Source organism: Filicampus tigris, chromosome 10 (assembly GCF_054856515.1).
Source record: "Filicampus tigris isolate MCC_2025a chromosome 10, RoL_Ftig_1.0, whole genome shotgun sequence".
Taxonomy (NCBI): domain Eukaryota; kingdom Metazoa; phylum Chordata; class Actinopteri; order Syngnathiformes; family Syngnathidae; genus Filicampus; species Filicampus tigris.
The window spans coordinates 9,901,088-9,914,112 of record NC_141226.1 but is presented as its reverse complement, the minus strand read 5'-3'; the positions used below and the strand labels follow the sequence as shown (position 1 = coordinate 9,914,112).

The 13,025-nt window shown below is 37.6% G+C and overlaps 1 protein-coding gene and 1 long non-coding RNA gene across 2 annotated transcripts in view; one reads left to right on the top strand and one right to left on the bottom strand.

Moving 5' to 3' along the window:
- LOC147140759 (polyamine-transporting ATPase 13A3-like) overlaps positions 1-11,552 on the top strand; it is a 19,841-nt gene extending 8,289 nt beyond the window's left edge. Inside the window, exons 18-31 of the mRNA XM_086042807.1 lie at positions 307-427; positions 2,498-2,622; positions 2,702-2,859; positions 3,383-3,505; positions 3,579-3,658; positions 3,785-3,827; positions 3,961-4,070; positions 4,301-4,397; positions 4,740-4,812; positions 5,120-5,291; positions 5,989-6,200; positions 6,641-6,729; positions 7,235-7,315; positions 9,117-11,552. Of these exons, the coding sequence (XP_085898933.1) occupies positions 307-427; positions 2,498-2,622; positions 2,702-2,859; positions 3,383-3,505; positions 3,579-3,658; positions 3,785-3,827; positions 3,961-4,070; positions 4,301-4,397; positions 4,740-4,812; positions 5,120-5,291; positions 5,989-6,200; positions 6,641-6,729; positions 7,235-7,315; positions 9,117-9,299 (1,667 nt within the window). The 3' untranslated portion in view covers positions 9,300-11,552. The remainder of the gene's footprint in view (positions 1-306; positions 428-2,497; positions 2,623-2,701; positions 2,860-3,382; positions 3,506-3,578; positions 3,659-3,784; positions 3,828-3,960; positions 4,071-4,300; positions 4,398-4,739; positions 4,813-5,119; positions 5,292-5,988; positions 6,201-6,640; positions 6,730-7,234; positions 7,316-9,116) is intronic.
- On the bottom strand, positions 172-13,025 carry LOC147140758 (uncharacterized). Its single transcript, XR_015088342.1, has 3 exons — positions 12,958-13,025; positions 12,749-12,803; positions 172-197 (listed from the first exon to the last, which is right to left on the bottom strand). It is a non-coding gene; the product is annotated as an uncharacterized LOC147140758 (long non-coding RNA).

The following is a 13,025-nucleotide window of genomic DNA, read 5'->3' as shown; positions in this document are numbered from 1 at the left end:
AGAGTCACAGAAAGGCATAGAAGTGGACATCCTCTTGTGAATTTTGTCATTCAGAGCCTGGTTGGAGAAAAGCAAGTTGTGCAAAAAGTACAAACATTTAACACTTGCATTCAATTGATCAAAAAAGGTCAAATTAAGTTCACCTGTGAAGGTAACACCGTAGTTTAATATACTCAAGGTTCATCCTGACATTCCATCTGTAAGACAATTTTTTGGTTTACTGTATTTTAATTGTCATTAAAACAATTAATATGCTGATCTCACAAATGACAGACAGGCCTGCTGTGCTAATGTTTGTCTCCACAGTCCCACAGAGTTTCAAAGAAACTCTCAAGTCTTACACCCGGCAGGGGTTCAGGGTTATCGCCTTGGCGCATCATCAACTGGAGACTGAACTCTCCTTGGCAGAAGTCCAGAGCCTCAGCCGGTATGCATTCATCCATACGTAATTTAATTAATACGTTTTGAATGATTAGAGAAACATGCCACACAACACTTTTTTTTAAAGCTGCATGCAATGTTTAAATGATTTCTGGAATTCTGAGCTTCGTATCAGCAGATTGTTGCTCTACCAAAACACATACACATACTTTTGTTTGCCCACCCAAATCCAACACTGTTATTTGTTAAACTCAATTGTAACAAAAACTAATGTTAACATTGCAGACATTAATGGTTTATTATGCAATATAGCCTAGATAGAATGATTTTCTCCATGCAAGGTTCTCAATTTACACTGTAAAATTGTTCTTAATTAAAATTAAAAGTTTCATGGAAATGTCTTTTAAAAAAAACAACAACAGAAAAAAACAATCTCTTATACATTATTTACAATTATATAATATTGTATATATTCCAACATGTCTATCTATTTTGGAATGATAAGTTACTCAATTACTTAAATTAGTCCAAACTCTTTTGGCACAAAGTTCACAGCAGCCATTGTGCAGTACATTCCTCCATCAATGCTCCTATTGCACAATTACAGGAACATCCCACCCCAGAACACAAAGATGTTATTTATTTATTTTAAACATTCTTGGTCTTGAAGCGCTGTGCTTTACTCCAAGCTTGAAGACTGTTTTTTCACTTTTTTTTTCCCTCCTCAAACATTCAAACACTAGATTTCTTGAACTTGAAAGAGTATGACCGTAATTTATTGCCATCAACCTTGATGTTAAAGTGCAATTAGCCAAGAGGTGATGTAATGTATGTGACATTGAGAGAGAAAACATTTGGATAGGGATTTTATCTTGATAAGTCTTTCAAATCAAAGAATTAGTAGCCAAAATCCAGAGCCGGCCAATGCAGTATGACTTCCTTTATACACAATTATTGCAGTTAAAGGAACATTGTACACAGGAGGTTAAGATCTTTAACTACCAAAATTGTTTAAATGGTTTATTGAAGCCACTTCAGAAATCAAAAGAATGTTCTTTCGCATAAAAATAAGCAAATATTTTTCTTTGTTCACACTAGTCAAGCACAGATATTTGCTTAGTTTAATGAGCTACAACAAAAATATGTGGAGATGATTATGACAAATCCACAAATCATGTGATGGGTCAAACGTTAACTTCAGTCTTTAAATGAACACAATAAATGCAAGCCGGGAGAAGTATTGGCAGGAGTTCCACATGTCATGAAAAGTAACTTTTAAATGATCAAAACAGTAATCCTCCTTTTTGATTCAGTACTCACAAATTCACCCCACATTTAAAGTGGAAGTCAACACAAGCATTGTTTTAAAAAAAATATGTTCTATGTAGGCCCACTTAGTTGAAACAAGGCATTCTGATTAATATTGCATTTTGTGGAATATGAGATATTAAGCAGCAAAATCCACCTGTTTCTAGCCATCTCAGGTGGCGGCCATTTTTTCACTTCTGTCGACTGAAAATGACATCATAATTGGTCCGGGCTCAGGTAACGATCAATCATAGCTCACCTGTTTTCTGTAGCTGAGCCATGATTGGTTGATACTAATTTTAAGATACACAATAAATGGCTTACAGATGGCGGCCATTTTGTCACTTCTGTCGACTAAAAATTACATCATAATTGGTCAGGGCTCAGGTAACGATCAATCATAGCTCACCTGCTTTCTGTAGCTGAGCCATGATTGGTTGGTATCTGAGCCCTGAGCAACTGTGATGTCATTTTCAGTCAACAGAAGTGACAAAATGGCCGCCCCTGAGATGGTGAGCTGTGATTGGTCGTTACCTTAGCCCTGAGCAACTGTGATATCATTTTCAGTCAACAGAAGTGACAAAATGGCCGCCATCTGTAAGCCATTTATTGTGTATCTTAAAATTAGTCTGAAATATTAAATCCATTTTGGGATCATCATTTTGTGGTATAGTTATGGTTTTAATTACTAATATAAGTAATTCTAAATTGTTACAGTGCAGTATGAATTACTCACTTTTCCGCTATGCCTTTTGCCCTTTGTATTGATTTTGATGAGTGTGTGTGCATGCGTGCTTGGCGTCAACAGAGAGCAGCTAGAAACCAACGTGGACTTCCTCGGTTTGATCATCATGCAGAACAAACTCAAACAACAGACTGCTAGTGTTTTGCTTGACTTACGACAAGCCAACATTCGAACTTTGATGGTTACAGGTAAACACTGTTTTTAAGTGTTGTCAGGTTGCCAGTGTTTGAAGTTCACATACGGTCCATCGCATTTGTATGTCGTTAGGTGACAACATGCTGACAGCAATATCAGTGGCTGGAGACTGCGGGATGGTTCAAGCCCATGAGAAAGTCATTATAGCAGATGCTGTGCCTCCGGATGATCAAAACCCTGCTAGTATCATGTGGCGCTACTCTGAGAACCCCGTTTTGAACAATAATCAAGTAAGACAGACACTTAGAAAAACTGTGGTAATGTGAAAAAATATACTTTTTAAAAAGTTTGTTATATAATGTACATTATATATCAGAGAGGGCAAATTCAGTACCATGACATGCCATCAGGCACGTACAGTAATTCTAGATTACCTCACTTTTAGTTAGAAAATCTGAAGGGAGCATGAGAGCATTTCAGTCACGTATACGTTTGTGAGAGATAATCCTCAATTATGTCTGTGAAAGCCCTTCTTGGAGTAGATTACTCTGAGATCATATCGCAGTCCTAGAGCAGTTTACAAAACACAACAAATCTTGGAACGCAAACTGGCCTCTCTCTCCATCCTCAATTTACACATGTATAAGTTAAATACACATATGTAGCACACTCTATACTCTGTAGTTCACTTTATGTATTGCATGCTTTGTCTTTTCCCCTGACTCCTTTTATCTAAAGGAATTAACATGAATTGAAGGAATTAACAAGGAAATGTTCAAATACATATGATGTTCTGTTGCTTGGTCTGTTCAGATGTCTCCGATCAGCTTTGCTGGACAGAGGTTGCACTTTGAGGGTGACACAGGCTATCACTTCGCTGTGAGTGGCCAAGCCTTCGCTGTCATCTCTGAGCACTTTCCACAACTTGTTCAAAAGGTATTGAGATAACATTTGGTCTGTTTGGTTTTCGATGTCCTGGATTTAACCTTTTCTCATGGGGCTGCTGTAGGTTCTCCTGAGAGCCACTGTGTTTGCCCGCATGTCTCCAGAGCAGAAGACTCTGCTGGTGCAAGCCCTGCAAAGCATCGGGTCAGCTTGATTTTTATGTTGTGTTTTATTTTTTATTTTTATTCTTTTAATAAATTACCAAAGCTATTTTCATAGTGTTCCATTCTGCATAATATTGACATTTTCTTTTCTTTTTTAACATTACAGTTACATTGTTGGGATGTGTGGGGATGGTGCTAATGACTGTGGAGTGAGTATGCCCAAAAAAAAAAAAAAAAAATTCTCAACTGAAGAAAACAGTGCTGTGTGCTGATATGAGCCATTCACTATCAGATTGGTGAGTTTCCACTGTTACGCTGAGAGTTGCTCTCTTTCTTTTTCAGGCCTTGAAGAAAGCGCACAGTGGGATCTCACTCTCTGAGCTGGAGGCCTCAGCAGCTTCCCCCTTTACCTCTACCATTCCAAACATCTCTTGCGTGCCTAACCTCATCAGGTAGTACAAATGACCAAATTAATTATTAATGAGGCAGTTGGGATTGATTATTTTGTTTGCTTTTGCCTGTCTAGTCCACTTGTGTCATTTTCTTACATAAAGAGAATGGCCAGAGATCAACTGGCACTCTGTGACATCTATGTAATCATATGCATATCTTCATTTTAATATCTTCAGAGTGGACACTTTTTAAATAAAAATGTTAGTTATTTTCCCCTCACTGTCCACAGGGAAGGCCGCGCTGCTCTTGTTACATCTTTCTGTGTGTTCAAATACATGGCCCTCTTTGTCATCATCTTGTTCTGCAGCACGGCTTTGCTCTACTCGGTAACTATTCTGCCTCGTTTGTACACATTTATTTCTCATGGTGATGTTTTAAACACATGCAACAGGGTAATTGCACTCAATTTACTACTGCCTTATTGTTAATATTTTTTTCTGCCTTTTGTCATTCAAAGAAGAAGGAATTAGAAGATAACTTGACATCATGCACATTTGTTGGAGTTTTTTTTTTTAATAAGACAGGAAAGAAACGGGTGGGACTGCACACCACAAAAATTATTGCATTGTCTCTTGGTGTCATTTGTGTTTATTATTGCCAGTAGCACATACTGATGAGATATGCAGACGTGGATGCCGTGTGTCTGATGTGAAAAGTGTCCTCTTCAGGTTCTCACAAACTTTGGATTCTACCAGTTCTTATTTATTGACATTGGCATCACTGTCTTTGTTGTCTTTTCAAGTGAGTAACATGTTCCATCATATCGTTAAAGGGCCCCTTTTATCATTTTATCTTAACGGCGCGGAATTCAAATCCGAGCACTTTACAGGCATATTATCGTTTATTGCATCCAGTCCACAAACTGCATCGATGTCACACTTGAAACAAGTCACAAATTAATTTGATATACTGTATGTTATGCATAAAACAGTGGAAAAATTAATTATGATGGAAGGGCACCTTTAACATTTAGTACATTTCACATTTGGGCTATTGTTTGGCAATATTAAACTACATAATTTTTGGACTTGTTTGTTTTAATGTGCAGTGAGCCTGAACCCTGCGTGGAAGAAGCTGGTGCAGCAAACCCCTGAAACCAGCCTGATTTCCTGCTCGGTGCTCTGCTCACTTATATCCCAGATTTTCAACTGCCTACTCTTCCAGATTGTCGCTTTCTTCTTAGTACGGCGACAGAGTTGGTATGAGCCGCCCAAGTCAATGTGAGTAACACTTCCTATGAAATTCTAAATTTACCAACCAAATAAATGAGTCAGTAAAATGGAGCTGCTCACCATTTCTGTAAAGAACCATGTCCGAATGAACTGAACAATTCCAAAATCTGTCGGTCACTGAGGCACTAGCTATGCAGCCCCAGAGGTTGAAATCCTTCTCGCAGGGCTCTATGACGCCAACCTCAACATCCTAGAAGCCGAGAGTAGCACTTGGGGGGGGAAAAAAAAACTGCAAGACCAGATTAGTTTATGGCACACTCAAACATCAGAGCCCTGCCTGGCTCAGCACTCCTCTGAAAAGACTGGGTGGGACTCAAGCGTCCATCAAAGAACTGGGGTTGACCGCTCCAGCAGCAACAAGTTCCCGCTGCGAACTTATCGAATCACCATCATGTGACTGCGGACCTGTACCTGAAACGGCACAACATCTTATCCATCACTGTCCTATTCACTGTCTCCGCGATGGCAACGTGGATCTCACAACACTCGACTAAAGCAGAATCTAATGGCGGCAGCGCCTGGATGTAACAGTGTACACCCTGCTGTTTTATACACGAGAAGAAGAAAAAAAGCTTTCACGAAGACATAACTGCACACATTCGTTCTTTCTGTCTGAGGACAAAGCGGTTTAGATAATGGGTGGATGGATAAAATCGATGTATTGACTAATTCTGTCTCTCCACAGTCACGATTCCGCCATTGGGCATGACGGGACCGACCTGTTCAATTTGAGTGTAATTCCATCATCTGAAGGATTGTACGGTGCGAATTATCTGTATGCAGACGTCAAGAACTTTGAAAACACCTCCGTCTTCTACGTTCCGGCCTTCCAGTACCTGACTGTAGCAATCACCTTCTGCAAGGGAAAACCCTTCAGACAACCATCGTATAAAAACTGTAAGACAAAAGGAAATATTTTCTCAATCAGTTATGTGGCTTTACAACTGGTATATTTCCTTCTAAATAACTTTAAATGAATAATTCCGATTTTGTATCAGGGGCGGAGCCATGGGTGGGCCTGGGTGTGCACAGGCCCACCCAGATTGACAGGCTGCACACCCGGTGAGATTCATGAAAAAATATTTACTTTTAAACTTTTTTTAAATTGAATTATTTTTGAATTTGTGTTTCATTATGTTTTTTATTTTATCGAATAATAAGAATGGCATAGTTGTGGTTGTCTAAGGCAGATCTGGGGACAGGAGGATTGTGCTCAGTGAGAGAAATATTCAGGCCCACCCATTAGCCACGATCTGGCTCCGCCCCTGCTTTGCATAACCTTCATAGTGGTATTATGGCTTCATTAACAATTTTTTAACTTCTGTTTTAACTTTCAGATGCATTTATGTGGTCTGTCTTCACTCAGTATGCTTTTTTCCTGTTCGTCTTGCTTCATCCTATTCCTGCTGTAGACGACGTGTTTCAGGTGAACCTTTTGTGGTAATTTATTTAGATTGTTTGTGGTTGATACTTCATTTGTAATAGGTCCCAGGCAAAACATGGAGATAACAATGTCAAAATTGTAGCCGCAATATAAAGACCGCACAAAATGCCAATTAGTGGCCGCAAAGTAGCAAACAGTAGAGTAAGCAAATAAAGCGCACCGTCTCTTGAAATGTTAAAGTAGATGAGCTACAATGAGATTCTGAAAAGCTTCCCATTGCAAGTAATCATTATTATTGAGAGGCATTGGAATAATAAAAAATAAAGACCCTTAGGCGTATTGAAGTGTCTTGCGAAGGTGCTACATGGAAGACGTCCACGTTTTTCATAGAAATATTAAACCCACAATTGAGGCGACGTTTTATCTTTTTGCCACAAATTGCTTTTTTCCCCATGTCATGTCTGATGGCTCTGTACTATTGAATAGATAAATGTTAAATGTATTATTCTAGTTGTTAAATAAAAATATGTGCGTTTTCTTCCCTCAGATTGCAGATGTTCCCTACGAATGGCGCATTACACTCCTCATCATTTCTTTAGTGCATGCTGTTGTGTCTTTCATACTGGAGGTACGCTCATGCTCCCATCTGTCTTCATCATAATCTAATTCATGATATACACTCCTCACAAAAAGTTTAGGATATTGGGCTGAACTTAATTTGACCTTCTCTAAATGTTGTAACATTTCTAAGGACAGCTACTGTGCTTTTCTGTGACTCTTCCAGTATCGCTGTTGGTTACAGCATTTAACACTTCGTTTGACAAAAAAGAAAGAATTGATGAAGTAATGATTCAATTAAAATATTCAATCCAGTATTATTATAAATGAGCACAAGTGGAAATAAACACTTTGAAATGGTACAAAGTAGTTTGACGTCAGTAAACTATCCTTAAATATAGCTAAAACTAAGGCTCTAGCATGCTCGCGATCCTTGTGAGGATAAGCGGTTTGGATAATGGATGGATGGAAATGTATATTATTTTGGTACCATTGGTCCAATAATCAAACACAAATCATGATCAAAAATGTTTTTTTTTAATAATCTGCATGTAAACCATGTTAAGACAAAATTATCGAAAGCCATAGGAATATTACATAAAGTATAACACATTTGACCAAAATACTTTACATTGTTCAGTTGATTCCTAGTCCCATATACATACACACAAATACATATATATATACATACATACACACACGCACACACACACACATATATACACATTTATACACACATATATATATATATATATATATATATATATATATATATATATATATATATATAATGTTTTTTTTTTTCTGTGGATGTCTGGGGACACACATACAAATCAACAAAATGCCATTCTTATTTACAGAAGGGCACAACCACGATAATGAACCTTGATTATAGTGGCCTACCAATAATGTATTTATAAAATCACAGATCCTTAAATGCTACAGTCTGGTGGATTTTAAAACTGCTCATCTTATGTTTAAAGTAAATGATAAAATGCCACTTTATTGTGTTCAGAGGCTCTTCCAACACAAAGTCAGATACTATGAACAGAGAGGAACATCTATGTTTAGAAAAAGAAAAATCAGAACAAATGTGAAACAGAGATGTAGCTCAGTAAAAGGGGTCAACCTGTGAAATGATGTTGATTGTGAATTGAAACGTGTAGATCAATTAACATTTTCAAAAATATGTACGAATGCAAGCAGCTTCAGAAAAAATGTGAGCCGTGATTGGTTGTCGTCTGAGCGCTGAGCATTTTCATGAGTCATTTTCAGTCGACAAGTGGCAAAATGTCCGTCCTCTGAGATGGCTTAAAATGGGTGGATTTTGCTGCTTAACTCATATTTCACAAATGCAATATTAATCAGAAGAATGCCATGTTTAAACTAGTGGGGCTGCATAGATTTTCTTATAAAGAAGTTTTTGGGCTTGGCTTCCCTTTAAGCACCAAAATAGCAAAATTGCACCAAGCAACATTTACAGCATGCCTTTGTCTCTAATCATTTAAGCTACAACCTTTTTAAGTAGTGGTATCCAAACTGAATATTTTAGTGAAAAAACTGTCACAGAGTTCACTATACTTAGGCAGTAATTCTGTCATGTACCACTAGAGAGAGCCTACGTACCTCACTTCCAGAATGACTGCTCTCGCTTGTTGGATTTGCTGATGCCTGACGTGATGTCACACATTACAAGTTTTGGTTAGCTTTTAAGGCATATTCTTGCAGAAACTGGTTGAACCATAAAATTTCTCGCTAGACTTTGGAGGGTCCACTGTAATTTTAAACGTTCTTTTCCAATTGCAGTTTGAGAGTGCAAGTCTCACTGACAAACTTTTTGTGTTCTGGCTTCATGCTGAACCTGTTCTCAGATGGTGAATAACTGCTGGGGCTGGGCCTTTCTCTCCTGGATCCTCTGTTGTAAAAAACGTCCCCCAAAGACTAAATACAAGTGTCTGGCTCTGAAGCTGGAAGATGAGGCTGACTGGCCTCCCTCGCCCTCCACTACCACCTATGCCAGCACTCCTCACCTGCATACTTCTGTCCCCCTTTGACACATACACAAACTGTAAATGCCAACTCGGAAAGATGCGTCTTGAGTTTTCCTTTCATGGAAGGTCCATTTCCATTCCATTTTTTATTTGTTTCGAGCATTACTTATCATAAAACATAAATTACCTGCGTACAAAAAACAAACAAAACAAAAAAAACAAGACTTGAGCAATACTGAAAACAGAAAACATGCAGGTTCGATATTCAAATCAAAAGCACTCGAAAAGTAGTGGGAAGATTTATTTAATCCCACCCCTATTTCTCATCAATAACGTAACAGTTCAAATACTTCCTTCTGTCTTTTAACATCATCCAGAACAATACACAGTATTGCAATATATAACCAAAATATGAATGAAAATAAGAGCAATATACATTCGTTCAGATAACTATTATCTTAGATTAATAATATGCATACCAGCAATGGAAAGACAAGCACATACCAATAATGGTAAGAAACAACAAAGAAAAGCTCATACCAAAAATGGTAAGAGACAACATAAAGAAAGCACATACGAGCAATGGTAAGAACAACGATGCCAGAAGGGTAATAGACAATACATACATCAAATAAGATGTCAAATGGAATCAGCATTATCAACATTTCTCCCACTCAAACAAATCAAATGTCCTGTTGTAAAAGTTAGATTTGCATTATGCAGATGTGTTGTCATTAGTGTTTTTAGTCTGTCTCAAATCTGTGAGCATTTTTTACAACCACTTTTTCTTTTCTGCACCAAGGGAACTTGGCTATTCTTACTTAAACTTAAGACAGGACGGGACCACCACTTCTTCTGGCTCAGCCTGGGTCACTTCCAGTGACTTTCTCTCAAACAAACCAAAAGGGAAGACATTTTCTGCGGAATTATGAGTCATTTGGCTTTAATTGTCGGTCCAGAGCATTTCTCAGCAAAAAAACAAAACATTAGACACAAATCACACTGTTACCATAAAAAGTGGTCAATGCACCTTGCAAGCCCATTTTGTGCATACGCGACAAATATATGAATGGTCGTTTTCTTTTGGATATTGATTTTACACCAGTAACACTGTCAAATGTGATGAAGAATGTTATTTCCAGAGCTGGGCATTTTACTACAAATTGAATGTCCATTATTCGTCATCTGTCTGCAGCCCTTCTGTCGTCGTCATTTACAATTTTTTTCCGGGTCTAAAATAAAAAAAAAAAATTACATACTATAGGTTGGTCCGCCGTTTTACACAGGCGTCCGTCTGCGATTCCGACTAAACTTTCACTATATTCTAAGTCGATATGTATTCGCAGATTAAACATGTGTGTGTGTACACAAAAGACATGCTGGCTAGATGAATTAGTATCCATTTTTCCAGGTGGTAGTAATGGTATTTGATTGACAGTTGAGTGGGGTGTGGTTTCAGTGGACCTGCTCCCAGGGTTAGGAGACAATGGCTACGTTTTTCATGATTTTGAAGTCTCATTTTACATACTTGCCTTTTTTTTTTGTTAAATCATTCAAATTCGGCGGGTTGTTAGCGAGACCTTCTGGTGTGTCAATTTTAGAATACTTTTATTTTCACTTTGCTCTTCCTGTTATTGTCACTATGCGTCACTGACAGATAAACACAAAGATACATTATTTGTTTTTAAATGAATAATTTTCAGACCAATTACGTGAAATTGGATCATTTCCCGTGTCGTAACTGATGATCTCTAATGACACAATGTGCTGCAGGACACTGGCCAGAAATCACTGGACTAATCCACCGGTTTACATTTAAGGTGTTCAGGTGAAATGACAACGCAGGTTCCCGGTAAGCAATGTTTAAGTACTGCACCTAATTTTTCAACTGGTTTGTTTGGGTGCTTAGCAACTTTGTACCCTGCGTCAATGAAGCTGGAGCTGAACAACCCCCCCAACCTGTCTGATGTGCCCTTCTCAGTTTTGCCTCATAAACGCAACAGCCTGCTATTCCAGCTTATTACATTAGTCTCAGTACAGCAACAACGTTGGTATGATTTACTTGATATCAGATGTAGTCATTATATAAAATATCCATTCAAACAAGCTCAAAAATGACATTTTTAATATATTCTCAGTATGGACTTTATTTCTTGTATTGCTAATAGTAGAGTCTTTTCTACAGCCAGCAAAATGAGCTTCCACTTAGCGGTATAAAAAGTTATTCTTCTTGATGGTCAGTAAAGGGCTTTGCCTGTTCTCAAAACAGATTCATTTGCTCCACTAGAGAACCATTGAAAAATACGATTACATGTAATTGCTCCATTGTCCGAAAATTAATAAACGTAATCTGGTAGAAAACATGACAAAAAAGTGTTGAGTTTATCCAATAACAAGGACTTTAAAAAAGTAGCTTCCATGGATTTCAATTGGCCATATGTGGCCACAATAGAGCCAAAAGGTACAATTTGATATAAATAGTTTTTACATTACTGATATGTTTAAATGAACGGTCCAGCGAGGATGCCGAAGACAGCTGGATAGGCTCCAGCCCCCCCCGCGACCCTTGTGAGGATGGAGGATGAAGTGGTGTAGATAATGCATGGACCTTGGACATAAGTGCCAATGTTCAGTCCATTCAACGGTGAGTTTAGAGAAAATCACTTTTTTCATATTTGTTTTGCTTGAGTAGTAGTTGTGAATGCACTTTTTTGTTTTGTTTGAGTGTTCGTAGTACTGTAGTAGAAGCAGAAGTAAGGTCGTTTTATTTACTTTTTATTCTTTTGTTTGTTTGAATACTCAAAGCCATAGCTGTGTATTTATTTCCCATGTTTAGTGTATTTGCATTTGGTTGTTTTTAGTAGTTGCAGCCACAGTAACAGCAGTTGTGTATTTACTTGCTATGTTTATTTTGGTTGTGGAAGTAGGAGTAGAAGTAATTTACTTTTGCACGTTTATATTACTTTTGTTTGAGTAGTAGTTGTGTATCATGTAGTGGTCAGGAATTGAGGTTTGTCCCAAATGAACAGAACGAAAAGCTGATATACAGTGAATAAAAATACAATGTTTTTATTCATAGGCAAAAGTGCAAGGCAGTGTAACGGTATCACTACTCATGCAAGTATAAAAAAACTGACTAAAATCCACAACTATATATATATATATATATATATATATATATATATATATATATATATATATATATATATATATATAAAGAAAAATCACAGCAAATCCACGCTCAAAACCAAATGGGTAATAGATGCCCAGCCATTTCAATATTTCATTTTGCTCTATAAATAACACTGAATCCTGATAGACACTTTTCTAAAAGAGAATTAAGATTGTATCTAAAAAAGGACAGGAATTAAACAAACCATAAACTGAATCGGCTCATGGGGAAAAACAGTGACACCCTATAATCCTCCTCCTCAACGGACAAGACTACAAAAGTAGACAGTTCATTTAATCAATTAAAAGCATTTGTCTCCAAAATTATGAACAAACCATACCTTTTATTGATGACTTAACATTTTGTGCCCTCGAAGGATTAGCAGATGCCGGGAGCTAAAATAAAAACCCAGATTGTTGATAGGATGAATAATAATAGACTTTGCACAGCAGTACATGAAGTAAAAAGAGTGATTGCCGTTTCAAAGGTTGATGCACTTGTAAAGAATGTTTGCCGTCCTGCATGTAGCCAGCACAATAGCACACGTACCTGAGGCAAATCACTGATTACCAGGTGGAGCAAGAGAGGGAGGGCGCCACCTGTTGCGTTTGGAAAGT